The 24,139-nt window shown below is 51.9% G+C and overlaps 5 protein-coding genes across 5 annotated transcripts; 2 read left to right on the top strand and 3 right to left on the bottom strand.

Annotated features, from left to right (window-relative positions):
* Positions 1-1,598: 1,598 nt before the first annotated feature.
* PHYSODRAFT_321473 (hypothetical protein) lies at positions 1,599-3,380 on the bottom strand (the record flags this gene model as incomplete). The annotated part of the gene is made up of 5 exons (XM_009516706.1): positions 1,599-1,881; positions 2,306-2,400; positions 2,558-2,772; positions 2,843-3,025; positions 3,302-3,380. The coding sequence occupies 5 exons, from the start codon at positions 3,378-3,380 to the stop codon at positions 1,599-1,601; spliced, it is 855 nt and encodes a 284-aa protein (XP_009515001.1).
* A 1,958-nt stretch (positions 3,381-5,338) lies between these two features.
* On the top strand, positions 5,339-6,463 carry PHYSODRAFT_261596 (hypothetical protein; the record flags this gene model as incomplete). The annotated part of the gene is made up of 5 exons (XM_009516705.1): positions 5,339-5,813; positions 5,874-5,896; positions 5,977-6,170; positions 6,233-6,381; positions 6,405-6,463. 5 exons carry the CDS (start codon positions 5,339-5,341, stop codon positions 6,461-6,463), a joined length of 900 nt encoding a protein of 299 aa, XP_009515000.1.
* Positions 6,464-8,383: 1,920 nt separating this feature from the next.
* Positions 8,384-9,889, bottom strand: PHYSODRAFT_261575 (hypothetical protein; the record flags this gene model as incomplete). Its single annotated transcript, XM_009516704.1, has 6 exons — positions 8,384-8,403; positions 8,538-8,784; positions 8,850-8,969; positions 9,166-9,246; positions 9,393-9,600; positions 9,666-9,889. 6 exons carry the CDS (start codon positions 9,887-9,889, stop codon positions 8,384-8,386), a joined length of 900 nt encoding a protein of 299 aa, XP_009514999.1.
* A 2,745-nt stretch (positions 9,890-12,634) lies between these two features.
* Positions 12,635-13,498, top strand: PHYSODRAFT_467933 (hypothetical protein; the record flags this gene model as incomplete). Its single annotated transcript, XM_009516703.1, has 1 exon — positions 12,635-13,498. The coding sequence occupies one exon, from the start codon at positions 12,635-12,637 to the stop codon at positions 13,496-13,498; it is 864 nt and encodes a 287-aa protein (XP_009514998.1).
* A 9,903-nt stretch (positions 13,499-23,401) lies between these two features.
* PHYSODRAFT_321469 (hypothetical protein) lies at positions 23,402-23,915 on the bottom strand (the record flags this gene model as incomplete). The annotated part of the gene is made up of 3 exons (XM_009516702.1): positions 23,402-23,593; positions 23,651-23,740; positions 23,859-23,915. 3 exons carry the CDS (start codon positions 23,913-23,915, stop codon positions 23,402-23,404), a joined length of 339 nt encoding a protein of 112 aa, XP_009514997.1.
* Between the last annotated feature and the right edge of the window lie 224 nt (positions 23,916-24,139).

The raw sequence follows: 24,139 nt of genomic DNA, 5'->3' as shown, positions 1-24,139 counted from the left end.
TCGGACGACGAAGGGGGCGCCACGGCAGTCGCCATCCTCTGCTTGAGGTGCTCTAGCAGAGCATTCTCGTAGCATGAAAACGCCTCGAGACGCGCGTTCACCGCGTCGGGGCCTTGCTGCGCAAGTTGCGTCACACCCTCCGGGCCCAGCAAGGACATAAGCTTTTTAAGCGCATCCTGCTTGTTCGGGGGCAAGTGAGCGAACTGCTCCATTCTCCACAGAGGGTCAGTCTATACAGACTCAGGTGTCGGATTGACTACAAGTGCTACGAAGTGCAGCGGGGCTACCGTAGCTTTAGCGCCAGAGGAAGACGTAACAGACTCACAGAGTCTCAGCTTAAGATAGCCCGTTCTAATACCAGAACGTACGAGTCCGTACACCTTACGGACTCCAAGAGTTAGCCCTTAACTCTTACCTGTGTGAATCTCACACTGCATGTATTTCCCTTTAGCGCGGCCAAGCCGCCTACGGTGTAAATGTATCCGGTTCACTATCTAGCATATTGAACCCTAGTCATATGCATAATCAGTGGCACTGAAGCCGTGTACTCATTATCCTACTGATTTAGGTTAGACATTGTGTACCCACTTCGTAACCCTTCGGGTAACTCTCGTGTAATCCCATTACAGTCTCATATCGCTACACACCATTTCTTGCTCTCGCTTTTGGTCTGTCACTAACCAACTGAGGTACAATCGCTCGACGATTACGACCTTGATTCTTGCCCCTGTCTTGGTTAAAAATACGACTGATTGTTTAGTGGAAATCTATAGTGAAGTGTAGGCTTGCGAGAGTAACTTCGCAGGAGCATATGTTACATAGTATACGTCGGAGTAAGTACACGTCGCCTTCCTGTATGTGGCTTTAGCAGCCGATCTATAGTGGTGTGGTCCCGTTGGTGGCTCCGAACACAATTTTAGCCAATTTGTGAGATAGTGTACAACTTTTTCGTGGAGCCTTCGTCTGGTTTGTTAAACACACTAATATTAGTTGATTCAGTCTGTTTGACATTGGACAAATAATATTCTGATTTCTGTCCAAGTTTGGCAAGTTGGGGTCGTTCCTTCAACCGCTATTATGCAAGCCGAATTCATTTTTCATCCACCGAGCAACACAGGTCTAAAGCGATATTTGGTTGCACAAAAAGGAGCTATATAGAATTATTGCAGATGAATTGAGGCGATTTAGCCCAGTCAACTAAATTCAAGTGGTCATGCAAGTTTTCAGTAGAACCAAAATAAAGCGAGTGCCGACCAATGATGACGTGCGAGGTGTTTCGCGTCTGTAATCTCATAATGGCTCGTATCGAATAAGAAACCGAAGTACGTGGCACGGTAGGAGGGCTTTGGTACAGTCGCATGGTGTAGAGAACAGCAACACGGTCAACGACGAACTGGTTGTCTATCATCGCCACGTTCAAGACATCAAGACGAGCCACACACGGCCTTCAGTATGAGTGCAAGATTCCTATGTTGAACGTTTAGTGCGGAGTACGCACGTTCTTCCTGTAGGACCGTGCAGCGCAGGTGTATAGATGTGCCGCATCATGTGCAACCTCAGAACGCAGCTGCTCGGCGCACGTTTTTACCTACTCTATCCTAGTTCTTGAAAGAAATGTTGAAGATTGTCACCACCGTCGGGTCTTGAATTACGAACGCTTCTCCCGCCTCCGATTCGGTTTCGTTGGTATCATGATCTTCGCCATGCCCGCTTCTATCCACGTTCCCATCACTTTCAGGCTCCATGTTCTTTTCTTTTTCTTCTTCGGCTTCCTCTTGTTCTTCTTCGCTGATCGCTGAGCCTTCGTCGTCGTCCTCGTCCTCATTATTACCTCGTTGAGCCTTCGTCGTCGTCTTCGTCCTCATTATCACCTCGTTGAGCCTTCGTCGTCGTTCTCGTCCTCATTATCACCTACTCCCGCCTTTTTTCCTCCTCAATGTCAAACTCTCCTTGAGCTCTACTACGTTTCTTGAGACTCTTCCTGAAAGACGGTTGTCGCGAATGTAGCAGTACATGGATAGGATGCACCTATCTGGTATTGCCGTGATTGGGGTGGGGCGAGTCGAGTGCCCCGGAGCTGAAAACCCCGGTGTATCACCGGCAGCAGTCTTCAAATCGGCGTAGACCTCCAAGAAACGTGTTCGCACCAAAGTTAGCTGTATTGGCATGTAGGCAATCGATTCGACCTTTTGTTTACCTGTAGCGTCCAGAAAATGAGTAAAAAGACCGGCAAGCTGAAACCTTCGCCGTAATTCTTGTTCGACTTGAAGCCGAAGGTCTTCACGAACTCTCAGGTACCACATACGCCTCACAGATCCATACGCCCCAGTTGATCCAAATGCCCCTCATTGGTAGTCCGTTCAGGCACATCGTGGCTGTTCCCAAATTTTGCCGCACGGCCTGCAATCACGCCACCTTATCATCACAGTCAGCTCCGGTAGCCCCAGCATGTACACTCCCGATTCACAAGTATCTGTTTCTCCATATATCAGGGGGCCATATTCATTTATAGGGTCGAGTGGGCCATTGGGCTACATTCTTGATCCGCCATCTCGACCTCGGAGGCGGCCACGGTTAGAATTGCTGCCTCGGCGACAACGTCCACTTCCACCATGCCGTTGTTTACCTCCGCCGTGGGTGTGACGCTGTGGACCACAGCGAGGGTGCCCTCGCTTGTTTGGCTTAGCGGGGGCTTTTCGTCGGCGGCTCCCCCTACTGCTTCCGCCACTGCGTGAACCTCCATACCCAACACTGCTTCCAGCTCCATTTCCGCTATCGCCACCAATACTGCTGCCACCAGCGACTCCACCGTCTCCGCCGCTCATACTATCCCCTCCCTCACTGATTTCGCCACTAGCACTGAAGCCACCGTTGCCACCGCCACCGTCGCCGCCTCCGTCGGCCGCCCAGCGATCGGGGAATTGGCGATAATGGAGACGCGCGAACGCGCGAGTGAAGACAATGCGGCGTAAGATGCTGTGCTGGAGCTCAGTCGCCAGCAGCACAAAGTAGTAAAGCGCGCGGTCTTACGGGTCAAACGCCGGCGGCGTCGCCACGTTGCCGTAGTAGCCACAGTCCCGTCTGAGGCATATGTCCTGTCACCTAAGACCCATCCAAATTAGAAGATAACGTGGGGTGACTACCGTTCGATATATATGTCTCTATTGGTCTATATAAAAAGTACGATGTATATACAATTTTCAAGTCAAATTATAATTCCCGATTTTGAGCGCAGGATCTAACAGAATCGTAAGCTGCAAGGACACTCAATTATGGTGTCGAGAATTGCCTCAAAGATCACCGTGAGTGATGGTCTCCTCGTCGCAAGCACCGTCGCGGATGGCTACGTCCCGGAGTTGAAGTTGTGATCCACACCACATGTCGGCGATGGATCGTGACGTCGATGCGTAGAGGTTTCGCACCTAAGACGCACCTACCTTAGGTTCGCGTACCTACGAGTCTTCGGCGACTCTTCGATGGCGACTGTTGGTGCTAGAAGATCCGAAACGGACACGTTTAGACTTAGTATTTGTATTGGAATATAGGAAAGATAAGATAGAACAGATAAGCCCTTTGGGCAACAACACAGAACAGCTTTTCCTCTAAACCGCGCAAGGAAGACGCCAGCGCACGGTGGACGACCCGTGACCAAGGTAAACCTGGTTAGGGGGGATCATGCCTGTCGGTGAGCACGCCTACTAGTATCGTAGCGAGTGTTCATCCGGCAGGGTCAAGAGCAGAGTAGAAGGAGATTGGCCGTGTATACGAAGGGTGAATTGTCGTCGTGTATTGGGTTAGAGCTTAAGTGCTTCCCATTGATATCTTACCGTCGGAGATTTCTCTGACACCCTCGCGAACAGCCTACCGGAGGCCAGAAACCTTCCTTTGGAGGGACCGTGGGGTTAGTGTGCGTGTGAGCACTCCAGTCGTCGCTCGTGAATGGAGGTGCTGAGGCTTTGCTGGTTGCCTATAGAAACCACGGTGCACAAGGGGAAACAACCAACCCGAGGAACGGGTGTGAAGCAGGGCTTCAACTACCCGACAAGTCTGCTGAGTCATTGCTACTCATCGCGACTCGGTGGGTGTTGTCTTAAGGGATTGTGTCTACTTCTACTAGAAAATCGGCGTGTTCCAACACGACACAATCACAGTGATGTCATGGTAGTGACCAGCAGTGTACACATTGCTTCATGTCGGCCTTCACAGCGACGTGTCAAGCATTTTCCTCTCGAGGGCGGCTCATTTAGTTTATTTTATGGGCTGATGTTATACCAGCCATGCCCATTATACGAATTAAATTTAGAAGTTTTGTCACCAGAAGCTAACAGAAACCTTTATCAATTGATCCGCTCATGAAACCTCCTTAAAACGAAGCGTACCCCATGCAGTTTTGGGGATTGCTGGTAAGCAATTTACACGGAAACGTTCTTAGGGAAATTAGGTCCGGAAGGCCCAACCAAAACGCGTCACTTAAAACAGAGTTAGCTAGACCGACCATGAGCGGAACCAACACGAAGAACATTTGCTATGAACGAGACTCGCATTTGGAAGATTTACTGAAAGTGCGTAATGAGAAAGAGGAGACAGAAGATGCTAAGAAGGCTAACCAGATCGAAGCCAATGTGGGCCACTAGATAGGATGCGTGTATAAAGCAAATAAAACTCATTCTATTTGAAAACAAGCCTTTGCTTCTTTTCGGTCCCAAAATGGATTCGTACGCCCTGGCAGACACAACGGAGAATTCATCGGGTGGAGCGCTCGGCAGTTACGCCTGGAACCGAGCCTTCGGTAGTAACCATCCCAAGATAGGATCAACATGGGGCTGCTCGGGCACAGGTTCAGAGTGACTCAAAGACTCCGGTGTAATATTATTACGACGAACGTCTGCATTACAAAGTACCGGTGCATTAGCAGCGCTTTATCACCCTCATTGGTGGCGGTGTGGGCTCTCTGGAGCGACGAAAGAAGTGGTGGGTATAGAAATGTGTCTACTCCGAGGGCGAGGACTAAGCATCCGCTCGTTTGTCTTGGGAAACATAGACGCTGATCTGGGACACTCACACCCCTCGAGTTCGGCCCACATGGATAGAGCTCCTGGTCGCGCCATATGTACCCAAACTTTGGCACTGTCGCTCTCGAGAAGAACAGGCCCGCTTCCTAAATCTGAAGAGCCAGATTAAATTTAGAATCGGACAACCATTGTCGTCATTTGTGATGTAGTTCACACGAACTTCTAGATGTGCGTCCCATCCATCGAGTTTGGAAGTACAGGCCAGCTTTCGCGCCGAAAACGGGGGCGCGCCAAAACGCAAGTATATTTTTTTGTATGCAACCATCATGCTGAGCCCGCTTTTCGAAGCCGCCCCACCGGCTCGCCTCACACTCTGGCTCCCACACTCTCATTCGCAAAGCAGCCGCCTCCTCCGCAAGCCCCCAGCCACGCTTCGCCTCCCTGTCATGTCGACCGCCAGCCCCTACCAGTACCACCTTGACGACGAGAGCCTCTTCGCTATGGACACGGTGCTAAAAGTAACCAGCGAACAGGCGCTCTGCGTCGAGTGGTGCATAGTGGTGGGCCTAATCGACAGGGAGAAGTGCTGCCCCAAGTGCCAGCTCCTCATGCGCCGAGCGCCAACGCGGAAGCGCTGGCGATGCTGCCGGCGCACACAGCATGCCGATGGCAAGGAGGCCAGCCGCGGCTTGCTCACGGACTCGTTCTTTAACGAGAGCAAGCTGCAGCTGTGCAGTACTGTGCGCCTCCTCCTTGGCTGGGCCATGCGGCTCCCGCAAGAGCAAGCGGCTGAGTGGGCGGGTACGTCGCTACGTACTACACATGAGTACTATGCGTACTGCCGCTCGACATGCTCGAAAGAGCTGCTTCGATCCGAGTTTAAGGTATGCTTACAGTTTAGTACTCAATGTTGCTTTACCGTTACGATAATGTTGTTTTACATATTGCTTTCTATGTTGTCTAGATCGGCGGAGATGGCATGGTCGTCGAAATTGATGAAACGAGTCTGTCAAAGAAGCGGAAGTACAACCAAGGTCGCCATTACGAAGAGTTCTGGCTCTTCGGTGGTGTAGATCGGGGCACGGGGCGCTGGTTTGGACGGGTCGTGCGCACCAAAGCCATGTTGCTTCCTATTATTAAACGGTTCATCGAACATCGGTACGTATGAATTATGGGGGCTATGCTATTACATTGCTAATCGTTTGTGTATCCATGTTTAGCACGCACATAATGTCGGACATGTTCGCAACATACGTGTGCGAGCGAGGCAACAAGCAGCACACGCTGGAGAACAACAGGACGCTGCTGAGCATGCGCTACTCGCACTCATGGGTGAATCACAGCCTAAACTTTGTCGATCCTGTCTATGGTACGCGTACTAACACTATCGAGGGCCTATGGGAAACGAGGATCAAACGGCACATCAAGTCGATGAGAGGGATGAGCAATGACCGACTCGAGTCGTACTTGGATGAGTACATGTGGTGTTCGTGGTTTTTCCCACCGACGGAAAGTGCAGATTGCTACATGGGTGGCCTTGTAGTTGCAATTATCAGAAATGAGTAAATTTGTATTCATCATTTTATGATTTCTTAATTTTAGAACACCTAAAAAGCGGGCCTGTTCTTCACGAGAGCCGTCGCGCCTCCTAACCGGAGATTACTGAATCATTGATAACGCGGTCAGTACCCCCGGTATCGGCAGTAGCTTCATCGTTGTCGCACATGGCCGGTTCCACTGAAGCTTCGGCGCTGGTTGCGCCGGTGTTACCCGTGCTGACACTACAACGGACAGCGGGACGCCACTGGCTTCGCCTCTAGTGAGCGTGTTGGCTAATTAGGCTTCACCGCCCATCTTTCGCATGCCTGGTCAGTCGCTCTTTCCCGCGAGACGCTCGAATTGTCGCCGTTCCAGCATCTGTTTCCGGTGGGTTTCACGCACTCCCAGGAACTGTACCGGGTGTCACCGGGGGTACTTTCGTGATGTCAATCGTTCCAAGCTCATCACGCCAAGCACAGAAACCTGACGATTTCGGCCACGTCCAAACAGCCATGGCTCGCGTGAGTGGGCTGTACAACGAAGTAGTACAGCTCCTGAAACACGAGTCACCTGCGCTGTTTTCCACCGGCTCCGTCTCGACAGGGGTCAGACCTGAGGTGGCATTGTCGACAATGTCGAGCCACTATGGGGTTCAGCCCCTAGCAAATAGCAGGGACAGCAGGCAGCGCACTTCACGCTATCGTCACGCTAAGTGTTGCAACTTCCACCTGGTGTCGGTTTACATCCCGGAGCCTTATCATCTCAACCCCATATTCTGAGCTACGAAAGGCGAAAAGAATAACCGACATCTGCGGTGTTGGGTTTGGGTGGTATCACGTTTCTCAACATTTTGTACAGTTGTCGCTTCACTCGCATCTCTGAGATACACTTCTATGTGGTAGATCAGCAGACTGCGCTCATCGCCGGGTCCTCCGACTACAATTTTACGTTAGACCGCGGCAAAGCTCAACCTGCACCTCAGACCTGCATGTCGAATCACGGACTTCTGGGAACCGTGCAGGATCTCATCACGTTTGCCAACACACATTGGTACATAAATATGACCCTCGTTCTCTACTGCATCCGCTCGTTAGTCGTGGGAAACATTGATACTGATCTGGGACGCTCTCCGCGGCATTTTCAGCGCACGTGGTACGATGACAAGCACCTCTTCGGCTCAGCGTTATAGAATGAACGTATCTCGCATAGCCGTCATTGGTGTGGAGGGGGTCCAATTCCACGGAGCTGAAAACCCTGGTGTATCAGCGGCAGCAGGCTTCAAAACCGCATATGCCTCCAAGAATATCGCCCGTATTAATTGTAGTTGTACTGGTGTGGAGACAATCAATGCAACTTTTTGTTGAGTACGCTACTACTTGTGGCCACCTCGCCTAGACGCATCTAGGGCCCCGACCACCCGGGCCTGGTAGCTACAGAGCCACCCCGGCCTGCTCACTACAGCGCATACCTAGGTATCCTTCCTATATCCGTTCTACCTGCTAAGTACGCTACTACTAGTGGCCCACCCGTATTACAGGTTCTTCACCCTAACCGGTGGGCAGAGTCAGACACTTTATATATGGTCCAAGCATAGTGCGGAACGCGAACTTTGCCAGTTCTAAACCATCATTCCCCATTTGTGACCCTAGACAACGGCAATGGTTAAATGCGGCTACCGGAATAGATGCATTTCCTGCAACCACGGATTTCGTGCAACAACCGGTAATAATGTAAGGGTGACACCCCGTCACCCAACCAACATCTGCTCTGCAGCAAAAATATTATTTATGTGCAAATTGCGACTGAAACATTTTTATTTGGTAGTGTTAGCTTCAAGTTGGGCTGCTGGTGGCTTCGTAACAGTGAAACGGCCATAACTAGTGCAAGCGCCGATCGGAACAAGGCCGGCTTTCATAAAACCTCTCCTAATGGTAACATCAGAAATGGACTCCCACGCTTTCACTTTTATCGACGTGATAAACTTACGCCGCTCTCGCGGGGTTGCACTGTGGCCGCTGTCGCAGTGCTGTTGGGCGTACAGCTCACGACACTCGCGCTTGAAGCCGGCCATCACGGCCACGTCCATGGGCTGGGCCAGCGTCGTGGCGCCTGGCGGGACGAATTCCACGTCGGCCATGGCGTCCTCAAGCTGAGCACGCACGGTGCTCATCTTGTGGACCTTTAAGCTGCCCAACAGGAGCACACGACAGAAGGTCACTGACGGCTTCCATACCTTAAACCAATACAATTTCAATTAGTAAGCAAATACAAAAGCAAAAACAGTAAAATAATATTTACCTCCTTGACCCTCTCCAACATGACTCGCTCATCGCAATATGCATTCTTCTGCACTGCTAACACGGCCTCGCCTTCCTTGTGCAGAGTGTTCATGTGCACTTCCGCCTCGACCTTGCACCCCTGCACCCCGGCAAATACGATGAACGGTGGCAACTTCACGCCGGTCGCCGAGGCACACAAAAAACACTTGCGAGAAATGAGTTTTCCGACATTCCTACCCCATACATAAGCAAAAGTTAGAACAAAAAAAACTAAAAAAAATGGAGATCAAATTATCCATACCTTGAACAACGTCAACATCTCGATCGCCTTGGACCGTGATCGTCATCTTGGGGTTCATGTCCACGTAAATTGAAGTCTGGTCCATGTTAAAAAGGTGCTCGTATTTCTCGTATCCCTGTACGCCCGAGCAACTTTCTAATTTGTATCGCATTGAGTGTCCAAACTCGTCCGCTACAATCTAAAATAATTATTGTAACAGTAATTAATATCCCCTGTTATACAGCTCATTCAATATTATTAATAAAAAATGCTTAGCTGTACCTCCGACCTCTTTCGACGCCCCTTGTGAGTGATGCGGCGTATCGAAAGCTGGTTTCGCGTTCGGGAGCGACGGAGATACTGAATAGCGGCAGCCTCAGAGCGCCCCTCAAGGAACTGCTGCTCTAGCTTGATGCTCATCATGAGCAAGCACCGCGTTGTCACGGCGCGAACCTTGTTACACCGCATATCTTCGATCCAGTCCATCAATCTATTTAATATCAATACGGTAATATAAATATAATGATAAAGTTTTAACAATTTCGTGCTCCTTACCGTTGTTCGAGGTCAGGGAATCGGACTTTGGGTCCACGTCGACCTGGCTTCAGCACAGTGCTGGACGAAGCAGCTGCCGCAATTTCTTCACGCCGCTTCTTCCAGCGGTACAACGTTGTGCGGTGGCAGCCGCTGACCTGGGCAAGGGCCGTGGTCACGCCAGCGGCGACTGCGGCGTTGACCGCCTCCAAGCGGTGAGCGTTAGTGTGAAGTGCCTCGCGCATGAGCGCGTGGCTGCTCTTCTAAAACTGAGCTCGACTCACCGCCCCACGGCCAGTCGTGTAGGGGGCAAGTTTTTTTTACGGTGGACAGAGAGCCATGTTGGTCACTTTTTACGTGTTTCCATTTTTTACGTCGCTATTAATTGATATTTTTACAATGGTTGCAGGAAATGCATATATTCCGGTACTTCCCCGCCTGCTCCGCTACTTTCAAGCGTACGGCGCTGAAGGACACCCATGTTTCGAAACATCATGGAGGTGCTGAACGCATTTTTTGCGACGAGTGCACCGATGAGCTTCGCTTTTTCCGTAACTCGACACTCGTTGACCAACCACAGAGGGGCCACACCCTGCTGTCCTGCCCCAAGGCTGGGTGCAGGGTTATGGTTCAACCTTCGAAATTTGCTCGGCATCAGACATCCCCTCCTCCCCCCCCACGGCCCCGACCTTAGCGTGGAGAACGAGGAGGATCACCCACAGCCATTTGAGCCTGCTGAAACGCTTTACCGCCCCGAGTCAGACGAAAGCGTATGCCGGGCAACGCACCGTGCAGTACCAGCTGACCTGATGATCGGGCGCTGTCAGGCCTTCCTTCTCTGGTACAAAGACCCCAACTTCGAACATTGCTCGGAATCAGACACCCCCCCCCCCCCCCCAGGGGAAGTTTGAGTGCAACAGAAAGGTACCGAACCGAGTGGTTTATGCGGAGCTGTTGGTCCCAAGTAAGGACAACGGCACAAGCGTCAATGCTGCGCTCGTCATCATGGATGGATTCTCGAGATTCGGTGCGCACACGTACGAGCAAGTTCAGCGACGTTGTGAATCAACACATTAATTTCTATTCCCCATCCGTAGGATAAACAAGAAGCACCAAAGGAAGACCGGAACGGCCCTTCGTATGATCAAGAGCGCCGGCAACGTGTATTAGGTCAAGTGGGGAGCACGAGTAGTGGGGTTGTCTCTGGGCGACCCCTGTGCGTTGAAAACGGCTCGGGCACCCAATAGCAATGTGGTGGTGGTGGTGATACGTCGTTTGTAGAGCTGCTTGGGACTATCGAGGGGTTGCCTCAGGTACTTGGAGACGATGATGTCTCGTCCAGCGAGGAGGAAGACGATGAAGATGAAGATGATAGTGTGTTGACCAACTTAGAGGAGGAAGATGATGGTACTGTGATCGCCAGCCCACTTTAAAAGTGGTAAAATCAGAAAAGTTTCCACTTTTTCCACTTTTAGTTGAACCTTGAAGGTGGAAGGATTTTGGTTATGTGGTAAGTACCTGATGGGCAAAGACATGGCTCTCTGCTCTCGAGAAAATGCTAAATAATCCTAACCACCAGTACTAGCTGCCATTCGAGTGCTGAAGCGGGGAATATGCAGCTTATGCGTTTTCTGAGCTCGTTGGGAGAGCATCAGGACCTGGGTTGGATCTGTTATCCATCCACCTATCTTTGGCAACATATTCGACCTCAGTTTCGCATTTCTTCGATACACCTCAAACACCGACTCAAGACCCAACTTCTCATCCCAATGAAGTCTAAGAAGACAATGCGACAAACAAAGATTGGGAGCAAGGCGTCAGCACCCCGTAAGGTCACGAAGAGAGGCTCCAAGTTCGGCGGGAGGTTCTGCACCATGTACGGCTTGAAGGTCGGGTCCCGTAATGCGGAACAAGTGCGGTCGAGACGGCAGTTTGTCGTTTCTGCACAACGTTCGGTAGTCTGATGCAAAACGCGCACGGACAACCAACCCCAAGCTCTTCACTTCATTCAGGACGGACCTGTTTGAAAAGCACTCGGTGGGGCAGCAACCGGTCAAATGGGCCGAGTACTGCGATCTCTCAACGGACGACGAAAGGCGCGTGTATTTCACGTCTGTCCCAGTGCCGTACAGCGAGACGTTGGGCTCCGTGTTTGAAAGCGAGATGTGCTAGTGATTGCCGTCAACCGCGCCATTGTGGACAAGATCGTTGGGGGACTACTATTTCACCCCGATGACGTGGACGGGAAATCTCGCGCCAAAGCACTGTCATCCTTTGTGCCACAGGGGCCTCAGTACAAAATCACAATAAAGCGACCATCTCGTTTCCGGCTATGTGTGCGCTTCCTGGGTCGCGGGGCATCGTTCCGTATGACAGCCAATCTAATGGACGATACAAGGGAGGAGACGGGCATCGGCCGGTATGGCGGCTGCAGTGAGGGGGTAGTGGCGCACTATGCTCGGGTCGTATGTGCGGTATCGCTGCAGACATTGACAAATCGCCTCTCAGCAACTTGGGCGTTCTCGCTGGCCCTTGACTGCGGGACTCACTTGGGCAAGTCGTATGTGGACGTTCGGTGCCGATACTACACCAACGGGTCGCTTGAAAACTACCACCTGCTTGCGATCCCACTCTATGAGCAACACACAGCGCTCAACATCTTTGCTGTTGTTGTTGAGCTCTTAGGTGCTCTTGTACCACGGTGACGGTATCAACTACTTGGTGTCGCGACTGACGGAGCAGCAACAATGGTTGGCTGTGTCAATGGAGTCGCTACTCGTTTGGAAAAGGAAGCCAAGCACACGATTGTTCGGGTGTGGTGCGGTTTACACAAGCTGGACCTGAAGATGCAACTCGTGTTTGAGCAAGCCCTCAATGAGACCTATCTGACCAAACTCACTGCCTTAATTGGATTTCTGAGACGCCAGCAGAACGTCGTCGCCGACATGCAGACAACCTGTCCAAAGGTCGCAAGCACGAGATGGTTGTCGATGTACGCCGTTGCGGATTGGCTGTGCTCGAACGGGTTTCGTGTCCGGGAGTACCTGTCAGAGAAAGAGGCAGAGTGTTCCCCAAACTTGGTGTGGTGGATATTCCTCTTTGCTCTTCATGAGCTGGCGCGTGAGGCCAATGCTGTGTTTGTGTCGTTGCAAGACATGACCACGCTTGTCAAACAACAAGATGACCGCTTTGGAGGTCTTGTGCAACGCCTCCTCAACATTAGTGGGGCCCTTGGCCCCCTGGAAGAAGCCGCAATCCTGGAGTTGGACAGTGGCAAGTATGAAATCATTGGGAGCTTTGCCATTTCCCAGGCAGCGCCCGCCACGTACTTGAACAACCTCAATCTTTGGGTCTGCGAAGGTCTTAAGACTCTCGCGGAAGGGCAGCAAACATTTGTTGTCAATGCAGTGGCTCGAATGTATCTCCTCGCTATCTCAAACATATTCGCACTCAAGGAACGGGCACACACCAGCCCGCGCGTCACTCCCAAAGAGCTTGCGACTAGTTCAATGGTTGAGCTGGTGTCGCTAATTGACACCCACCGCGAGCGAATCCTCCGGACATTCGGAGATGAAGGCATCGATAAAATCGGACAAGAATTCAAGCGGCTGAGGGTCGAGTATATCGATGGCAAACCGATTCGAAAAGCTATTGACAGCTTTGATCACCGCCTTGCCAGCTTTGATCAGATGTGGCAGCTTGACGACGCTGAGAGGTTTCCAACATTGGCAAGCCTGTGTGGGGGATTCGCCAGTGTGTTTCCCAACACTGCCACTGTTGAGGATGATTTCTCGCTGATCGGGTGCGAGAAAACAAACAGGCGTAGGCAGCTTTTGTCGCCGCTGGCTTCGTAGACTTGTAGCAATTGTACTTGGCTAATATATGTTTCACTTTGTCCACTTCCTGGCGAGCAAAACTGTCACTTTAAAGCAAAAAGTGGAAAAATGGCAATTGCCACTTTTTAAGTGGTCTGGTGATCGCTCATGGCCGGCTCTGGTCGCCATGTGGCATGGTACTAGTCGATCCAGCAGCGCACGTACGCCCGATGATATTTCGTTGGCCTGTGCACCTGCAACTTGGTGAACGCTCGTTAGTGGAGTATTTCTACTTAAATCCCTCTTCAACGAGTACACACCGAAACCATCAGCACGACCCGAAGACTGTGATGCGATCGGCGAGGAGGCAAGGATTACACCAACGGATACATCTTTGGTTGTTTTCTAACTATGCTACTGCTTTACAGCCAACACTCTAACGTTCAGGGCAGTGTGCGCAGCGTCCGTCTGATGTATGCAGCAAAACGTTCTCCAACTTCTGTGTTGTGTGCTCCAGCCCTCAGTTGAACGCATTCTTTGGCGTCTGTGGTCCAAGATCCAAGCGTAAGTGCTTTTGTATCCATCTCGCACCCGCGTCAATCTGACGTTTTATGCGCTACATATGCTAGGGTATACAAACTTTGATATTAAGCCCAATTTTACGGGTAGGATTGTACGTACGCTTTTGACCTGGGGAATAAAGATTAAGGAATATGCATTATTGGCGAAAATACAAAGTGGTCGACATAAGGTTCGACAAATTTTGACTAGGCACTCCACCTCAAATACGAAGTTTGGCAGATCCTGACGGAGAACAGTGGTGAATTTTGCGAATGGAGAGAAGGAGTCATGGTATAGGGTGTAACAGGGTTACACGCACAAGTGGCTGCATACATTTACGATCACCATGACTGGTGGTGCATAGAGACTTAGGATTCCTATTGGCTGAAAGCAGCATCTTTTAGCCAATGAGCGACATGCATAACAGTGGAAATCTGCCAACCAGCCGTTGGCAGATTTCTAACTTAGAATATTACATTTAGAGAAAGTCAGAAAACATAAAAACAAAAATAGCAGATCTCATTTTAGCCCAAAACATTATTTGGATCGTTTATTTAGATTATTCTATACTCGGAGGGCCAAATATAATTAACTCTAGGTTAAACTAAGCTACGCTTCCTCGTACACGTGCGCACACGTGTAAGCTAAAGTAGTGAGCGAAAGTAGACCCATTACATAAGGCACATGTTATTTATGTTCTGGTAGGCCCGAAGAGTTCGCAGTTGAACTTGTGCAAGCGGCGATGATGAACGCGTCGATGCGATGCTGGATTGCCCAAGAGTATATGAACTAAGGCGCTACGGAACGCGATATATATCAAAATCTGAATCTACAACAAAGGCACGGGTGGGGTCCCGTATAAGATGCTGTTTGGTGTGAGGCCTGACTTGCTTCACGTACGCTAGTTTGGGGCGCTCGCATATGTCCACGTGCCAGTCACACCAGGAAGGTAAAACGACCACGCCAACGCCAACTTGGGTTTCATGCTGAGGGCGTGATAGGCTGCAAGGTGTATTCCCCCGACAATCCTACGGCGACCCTTTGTGCCGGGCCTCTTTGTTGCAGAGGATGGGATTTACCGCGACAAGCACCAAGTAAGTGTGGAGTATGTTGAATTGGAGACTTTGCACTTTGTACAATCCGGCGAGCTCGTCGAAGATGATGTCGGATCCGGCACATAAAGTTGCGCTGGCACTTTGTGCGCGAGTAAGTTGAGCGTGGTGTGATTGAACTGCACAAGATAGGGAGGGGGCGTGAACTCTGCTGGCACTTCACAAACACGCTCAACAAGTTGCGTCTGCAGAACATGCTGGGGCTGACCACTATTGGGGTTTCGAAGTAGCCGAATTTCATGCTAAGAGGGAGGCGTGCTGAAATGTACATTGAAGACCAAATTGAATGTTTGGGTGCGGTTGGTCATATTATCGATACGAATGGCCTTGCCTCGTAATTTTGGTCGGCTCGCCGCTGTTTTGATACCTCGATCGAGGTGACCTTGGCCATCTTAAAGGATCTCTTTAAAAATAAAAGCCTTTGATCTCCACGAGGAATTGGAGGAAATTGACGAGTGGCTTCAGCTGGTTGTACCTCGTGGGTGGCTGACAGGTCACTACCCCCTTCCTCTTCCCAATCCATCGCATGAACCCGTCGAAAGGCTCAGGTGCAAAGAACTTGAGGAGGTCACGCCCAGAGCCATTCACGCCAGACATGACCCCGCAGGCGAGACAACTTGAAGTGGTCACCCATCATGCCAAATACGGTGCGAAACTTGGCCTCGTGGTCGTTGGAGTTCACCCCTAGGTTGTGGTTGCCGAGCGAGTTGGGGTCTTTGCACCAGAGAAGGAAGGCCTGACAGCGCCCGACCATCAGGTCAGCTGGTACTGCACGGTGCGATGCCCGGCATACGCTTTCGTCTGACTCGGGGCGGTAAAGCGTCTCAGCAGGCTCAAATGGTTGTGGGTGATCCTCCTCGTTCTCCACGCTAAGGTCGCGGCCCTGGGGGGGGTCTGATGCCGAGCAATGTTCGAAGGTTGAACCATAACCCCGCACCCAGCCTTGGGGCAGGACAGCAGGGTGTGGTCCCTATGTGGTTGGTCAACGAGTGTTGACTTACGGAAAAAGCGAAGCTCATCGGCGCACTCGTCGCAAAAAATGCGTTCAGCACCTCCATGATGTTTCGAAACATGGGTGTCCTTCAGCGTCGTACGCTTGAAAGTAGCGGAGCAGGCGGGGAAGTAGCCGCATTTAACCATTGTCGTTGTCTAGGGTCACAAATGGGGAATGATGGTTTAGTACTGGCAAAGTTCGCGTTCCGCACTATGCTTGGACCATATATAAAGTGTCTGACTCTGCCCACCGGTTAGGGTGAAGAACCTGTAATACGGGTGGGCCACTAGTAGTAGCGTACTTAGCAGGTAGAACGGATATAGGAAGGATACCTAGGTATGCGCTGTAGTGAGCAGGCCGGGGTGGCTCTGTAGCTACCAGGCCCGGGTGGTCGGGGCCCTAGATGCGTCTAGGCGAGGTGGCCACAAGTAGTAGCGTACTCAACAAAAAGTTGCATTGATTGTCTCCACACCAGTACAACTACAATTAATACGGGCGATTTTCTTGGAGGCATATGCGGTTTTGAAGCCTGCTGCCGCTGATACACCAGGGTTTTCAGCTCCGTGGAATTGGACCCCCTCCACACCAATGACGGCTATGCGAGATACGTTCATTCTACAACGCTGAGCCGAAGAGGTGCTTGCCCTCGTACCACGTGCGCTGAAAATGCCGCGGAGAGCGTCCCAGGTCAGTGTCAATGTTTCCCACGACTAACGAGCGGATGCAGTAGAGAACGAGGGTCATATTTATGTACCAATGTGTGTTGGCAAACGTGATGAGATCCTGCACGGTTCCCAGAAGTCCGTGATTCGACATGCAGGTCTGAGGTGCAGGCTGAGAAATAGGTGCGGTAGGGCATATTATCGATACGAATGGCCTTGCCTCGTAATTTTGGTCGGCTCGCCGCTGTTTTGATACCTCGATCGAGGTGACCTTGGCCATCTTAAAGGATCTCTTTAAAAATAAAAGCCTTTGATCTCCACGAGGAATTGGAGGAAATTGACGAGTGGCTTCAGCTGGTTGTACCTCGTGGGTGGCTGACAGGTCACTACCCCCTTCCTCTTCCCAATCCATCGCATGAACCCGTCGAAAGGCTCAGGTGCAAAGAACTTGAGGAGGTCGCGCCCAGAGCCATTCACGCCAGACATGACCCCGCAGGCGAGACAACTTGAAGTGGTCACCCATCATGCCAAATATGGTGCGAAACTTGGCCTCGTGGTCGTTGGAGTTCACCCCTAGGTTGTGGTTGCCGAGCGAGTTGGGGTCTTTGCACCAGAGAAGGAAGGCCTGACAGCGCCCGACCATCAGGTCAGCTGGTACTGCACGGTGCGATGCCCGGCATACGCTTTCGTCTGACTCGGGGCGGTAAAGCGTCTCAGCAGGCTCAAATGGTTGTGGGTGATCCTCCTCGTTCTCCACGCTAAGGTCGCGGCCCTGGGGGGGGTCTGATGCCGAGCAATGTTCGAAGGTTGAACCATAACCCCGCACCCAGCCTTGGGGCAGGACATCAGGGTGTGGTCCCTATGTGGTTGGTCAACGAGTGTTGACTTACGGAAAAAGCGAAGCTCATCGGCGCACTCGTCGCAAAAAATGCGTTCAGCACCTCCATGATGTTTCGAAACATGGGTGTCCTTCAGCGTCGTACGCTTGAAAGTAGCGGAGCAGGTGGGGAAGTAGCCGCATTTAACCATTGTCGTTGTCTAGGGTCACAAATGGGGAATGATGGTTTAGTACTGGCAAAGTTCGCGTTCCGCACTATGCTTGGACCATATATAAAGTGTCTGACTCTGCCCACCGGTTAGGGTGAAGAACCTGTAATACGGGTGGGCCACTAGTAGTAGCGTACTTAGCAGGTAGAACGGATATAGGAAGGATACCTAGGTATGCGCTGTAGTGAGCAGGCCGGGGTGGCTCTGTAGCTACCAGGCCCGGGTGGTCGGGGCCCTAGATGCGTCTAGGCGAGGTGGCCACAAGTAGTAGCGTACTCAACAAAAAGTTGCATTGATTGTCTCCACACCAGTACAACTACAATTAATACGGGCGATTTTCTTGGAGGCATATGCGGTTTTGAAGCCTGCTGCCGCTGATACACCAGGGTTTTCAGCTCCGTGGAATTGGACCCCCTCCACACCAATGACGGCTATGCGAGATACGTTCATTCTACAACGCTGAGCCGAAGAGGTGCTTGCCCTCGTACCACGTGCGCTGAAAATGCCGCGGAGAGCGTCCCAGGTCAGTGTCAATGTTTCCCACGACTAACGAGCGGATGCAGTAGAGAACGAGGGTCATATTTATGTACCAATGTGTGTTGGCAAACGTGATGAGATCCTGCACGGTTCCCAGAAGTCCGTGATTCGACATGCAGGTCTGAGGTGCAGGCTGAGAAATAGGTGCGGTAGGGCATATTATCGATACGAATGGCCTTGCCTCGTAATTTTGGTCGGCTCGCCGCTGTTTTGATACCTCGATCGAGGTGACCTTGGCCATCTTAAAGGATCTCTTTAAAAATAAAAGCCTTTGATCTCCACGAGGAATTGGAGGAAATTGACGAGTGGCTTCAGCTGGTTGTACCTCGTGGGTGGCTGACAGGTCACTACCCCCTTCCTCTTCCCAATCCATCGCATGAACCCGTCGAAAGGCTCAGGTGCAAAGAACTTGAGGAGGTCGCGCCCAGAGCCATTCACGCCAGACATGACCCCGCAGGCGAGACAACTTGAAGTGGTCACCCATCATGCCAAATATGGTGCGAAACTTGGCCTCGTGGTCGTTGGAGTTCACCCCTAGGTTGTGGTTGCCGAGCGAGTTGGGGTCTTTGCACCAGAGAAGGAAGGCCTGACAGCGCCCGACCATCAGGTCAGCTGGTACTGCACGGTGCGATGCCCGGCATACGCTTTCGTCTGACTCGGGGCGGTAAAGCGTCTCAGCAGGCTCAAATGGTTGTGGGTGATCCTCCTCGTTCTCCACGCTAAGGTCGCGGCCCTGGGGGGGGTCTGATGCCGAGCAATGTTCGAAGGTTGAACCATAACCCCGCACCCAGCCTTGGGGCAGGACAGCAGGGTGTGGTCCCTATGTGGTTGGTCAACGAGTGTTGACTTACGGAAAAAGCGAAGCTCATCGGCGCACTCGTCGCAAAAAATGCGTTCAGCACCTCCATGATGTTTCGAAACATGGGTGTCCTTCAGCGTCGTACGCTTGAAAGTAGCGGAGCAGGCGGGGAAGTAGCCGCATTTAACCATTGTCGTTGTCTAGGGTCACAAATGGGGAATGATGGTTTAGTACTGGCAAAGTTCGCGTTCCGCACTATGCTTGGACCATATATAAAGTGTCTGACTCTGCCCACCGGTTAGGGTGAAGAACCTGTAATACGGGTGGGCCACTAGTAGTAGCGTACTTAGCAGGTAGAACGGATATAGGAAGGATACCTAGGTATGCGCTGTAGTGAGCAGGCCGGGGTGGCTCTGTAGCTACCAGGCCCGGGTGGTCGGGGCCCTAGATGCGTCTAGGCGAGGTGGCCACAAGTAGTAGCGTACTCAACAAAAAGTTGCATTGATTGTCTCCACACCAGTACAACTACAATTAATACGGGCGATTTTCTTGGAGGCATATGCGGTTTTGAAGCCTGCTGCCGCTGATACACCAGAGTTTTCAGCTCCGTGGAATTGGACCCCCTCCACACCAATGACGGCTATGCGAGATACGTTCATTCTACAACGCTGAGCCGAAGAGGTGCTTGCCCTCGTACCACGTGCGCTGAAAATGCCGCGGAGAGCGTCCCAGGTCAGTGTCAATGTTTCCCACGACTAACGAGCGGATGCAGTAGAGAACGAGGGTCATATTTATGTACCAATGTGTGTTGGCAAACGTGATGAGATCCTGCACGGTTCCCAGAAGTCCGTGATTCGACATGCAGGTCTGAGGTGCAGGCTGAGAAATAGGTGCGGTAGGGCATATTATCGATACGAATGGCCTTGCCTCGTAATTTTGGTCGGCTCGCCGCTGTTTTGATACCTCGATCGAGGTGACCTTGGCCATCTTAAAGGATCTCTTTAAAAATAAAAGCCTTTGATCTCCACGAGGAATTGGAGGAAATTGACGAGTGGCTTCAGCTGGTTGTACCTCGTGGGTGGCTGACAGGTCACTACCCCCTTCCTCTTCCCAATCCATCGCATGAACCCGTCGAAAGGCTCAGGTGCAAAGAACTTGAGGAGGTCGCGCCCAGAGCCATTCACGCCAGACATGACCCCGCAGGCGAGACAACTTGAAGTGGTCACCCATCATGCCAAATACGGTGCGAAACTTGGCCTCGTGGTCGTTGGAGTTCACCCCTAGGTTGTGGTTGCCGAGCGAGTTGGGGTCTTTGCACCAGAGAAGGAAGGCCTGACAGCGCCCGACCATCAGGTCAGCTGGTACTGCACGGTGCGATGCCCGGCATACGCTTTCGTCTGACTCGGGGCGGTAAAGCGTCTCAGCAGGCTCAAATGGTTGTGGGTGATCCTCCTCGTTCTCCACGCTAAGGTCGCGGCCCTGGGGGGGGTCTGATGCCGAGCAATGTTCGAAGGTTGAACCATAACCCCGCACCCAGCCTTGGGGCAGGACAGCAGGGTGTGGTCCCTATGTGGTTGGTCAACGAGTGTTGACTTACGGAAAAAGCGAAGCTCATCGGCGCACTCGTCGCAAAAAATGCGTTCAGCACCTCCATGATGTTTCGAAACATGGGTGTCCTTCAGCGTCGTACGCTTGAAAGTAGCGGAGCAGGCGGGGAAGTAGCCGCATTTAACCATTGTCGTTGTCTAGGGTCACAAATGGGGAATGATGGTTTAGTACTGGCAAAGTTCGCGTTCCGCACTATGCTTGGACCATATATAAAGTGTCTGACTCTGCCCACCGGTTAGGGTGAAGAACCTGTAATACGGGTGGGCCACTAGTAGTAGCGTACTTAGCAGGTAGAACGGATATAGGAAGGATACCTAGGTATGCGCTGTAGTGAGCAGGCCGGGGTGGCTCTGTAGCTACCAGGCCCGGGTGGTCGGGGCCCTAGATGCGTCTAGGCGAGGTGGCCACAAGTAGTAGCGTACTCAACAAAAAGTTGCATTGATTGTCTCCACACCAGTACAACTACAATTAATACGGGCGATTTTCTTGGAGGCATATGCGGTTTTGAAGCCTGCTGCCGCTGATACACCAGGGTTTTCAGCTCCGTGGAATTGGACCCCCTCCACACCAATGACGGCTATGCGAGATACGTTCATTCTACAACGCTGAGCCGAAGAGGTGCTTGCCCTCGTACCACGTGCGCTGAAAATGCCGCGGAGAGCGTCCCAGGTCAGTGTCAATGTTTCCCACGACTAACGAGCGGATGCAGTAGAGAACGAGGGTCATATTTATGTACCAATGTGTGTTGGCAAACGTGATGAGATCCTGCACGGTTCCCAGAAGTCCGTGATTCGACATGCAGGTCTGAGGTGCAGGCTGAGAAATAGGTGCGGTAGGGCATATTATCGATACGAATGGCCTTGCCTCGTAATTTTGGTCGGCTCGCCGCTGTTTTGATACCTCGATCGAGGTGACCTTGGCCATCTTAAAGGATCTCTTTAAAAATAAAAGCCTTTGATCTCCACGAGGAATTGGAGGAAATTGACGAGTGGCTTCAGCTGGTTGTACCTCGTGGGTGGCTGACAGGTCACTACCCCCTTCCTCTTCCCAATCCATCGCATGAACCCGTCGAAAGGCTCAGGTGCAAAGAACTTGAGGAGGTCGCGCCCAGAGCCATTCACGCCAGACATGACCCCGCAGGCGAGACAACTTGAAGTGGTCACCCATCATGCCAAATACGGTGCGAAACTTGGCCTCGTGGTCGTTGGAGTTCACCCCTAGGTTGTGGTTGCCGAGCGAGTTGGGGTCTTTGCACCAGAGAAGGAAGGCCTGACAGCGCCCGACCATCAGGTCAGCTGGTACTGCACGGTGCGATGCCCGGCATACGCTTTCGTCTGACTCGGGGCGGTAAAGCGTCTCAGCAGGCTCAAATGGTTGTGGGTGATCCTCCTCGTTCTCCACGCTAAGGTCGCGGCCCTGGGGGGGGTCTGATGCCGAGCAATGTTCGAAGGTTGAACCATAACCCCGCACCCAGCCTTGGGGCAGGACAGCAGGGTGTGGTCCCTATGTGGTTGGTCAACGAGTGTTGACTTACGGAAAAAGCGAAGCTCATCGGCGCACTCGTCGCAAAAAATGCGTTCAGCACCTCCATGATGTTTCGAAACATGGGTGTCCTTCAGCGTCGTACGCTTGAAAGTAGCGGAGCAGGCGGGGAAGTAGCCGCATTTAACCATTGTCGTTGTCTAGGGTCACAAATGGGGAATGATGGTTTAGTACTGGCAAAGTTCGCGTTCCGCACTATGCTTGGACCATATATAAAGTGTCTGACTCTGCCCACCGGTTAGGGTGAAGAACCTGTAATACGGGTGGGCCACTAGTAGTAGCGTACTTAGCAGGTAGAACGGATATAGGAAGGATACCTAGGTATGCGCTGTAGTGAGCAGGCCGGGGTGGCTCTGTAGCTACCAGGCCCGGGTGGTCGGGGCCCTAGATGCGTCTAGGCGAGGTGGCCACAAGTAGTAGCGTACTCAACAAAAAGTTGCATTGATTGTCTCCACACCAGTACAACTACAATTAATACGGGCGATTTTCTTGGAGGCATATGCGGTTTTGAAGCCTGCTGCCGCTGATACACCAGAGTTTTCAGCTCCGTGGAATTGGACCCCCTCCACACCAATGACGGCTATGCGAGATACGTTCATTCTACAACGCTGAGCCGAAGAGGTGCTTGCCCTCGTACCACGTGCGCTGAAAATGCCGCGGAGAGCGTCCCAGGTCAGTGTCAATGTTTCCCACGACTAACGAGCGGATGCAGTAGAGAACGAGGGTCATATTTATGTACCAATGTGTGTTGGCAAACGTGATGAGATCCTGCACGGTTCCCAGAAGTCCGTGATTCGACATGCAGGTCTGAGGTGCAGGCTGAGAAATAGGTGCGGTAGGGCATATTATCGATACGAATGGCCTTGCCTCGTAATTTTGGTCGGCTCGCCGCTGTTTTGATACCTCGATCGAGGTGACCTTGGCCATCTTAAAGGATCTCTTTAAAAATAAAAGCCTTTGATCTCCACGAGGAATTGGAGGAAATTGACGAGTGGCTTCAGCTGGTTGTACCTCGTGGGTGGCTGACAGGTCACTACCCCCTTCCTCTTCCCAATCCATCGCATGAACCCGTCGAAAGGCTCAGGTGCAAAGAACTTGAGGAGGTCGCGCCCAGAGCCATTCACGCCAGACATGACCCCGCAGGCGAGACAACTTGAAGTGGTCACCCATCATGCCAAATACGGTGCGAAACTTGGCCTCGTGGTCGTTGGAGTTCACCCCTAGGTTGTGGTTGCCGAGCGAGTTGGGGTCTTTGCACCAGAGAAGGAAGGCCTGACAGCGCCCGACCATCAGGTCAGCTGGTACTGCACGGTGCGATGCCCGGCATACGCTTTCGTCTGACTCGGGGCGGTAAAGCGTCTCAGCAGGCTCAAATGGTTGTGGGTGATCCTCCTCGTTCTCCACGCTAAGGTCGCGGCCCTGGGGGGGGTCTGATGCCGAGCAATGTTCGAAGGTTGAACCATAACCCCGCACCCAGCCTTGGGGCAGGACAGCAGGGTGTGGTCCCTATGTGGTTGGTCAACGAGTGTTGACTTACGGAAAAAGCGAAGCTCATCGGCGCACTCGTCGCAAAAAATGCGTTCAGCACCTCCATGATGTTTCGAAACATGGGTGTCCTTCAGCGTCGTACGCTTGAAAGTAGCGGAGCAGGCGGGGAAGTAGCCGCATTTAACCATTGTCGTTGTCTAGGGTCACAAATGGGGAATGATGGTTTAGTACTGGCAAAGTTCGCGTTCCGCACTATGCTTGGACCATATATAAAGTGTCTGACTCTGCCCACCGGTTAGGGTGAAGAACCTGTAATACGGGTGGGCCACT

This window comes from Phytophthora sojae, assembly GCF_000149755.1.
Source record: "Phytophthora sojae unplaced genomic scaffold PHYSOscaffold_1, whole genome shotgun sequence".
Classification (NCBI taxonomy): Eukaryota; Oomycota; class Peronosporomycetes; order Peronosporales; family Peronosporaceae; genus Phytophthora; species Phytophthora sojae.
The sequence above is the reverse complement of the archived record's forward strand: the minus strand, read 5'-3'. Positions and strand labels throughout refer to the sequence as shown.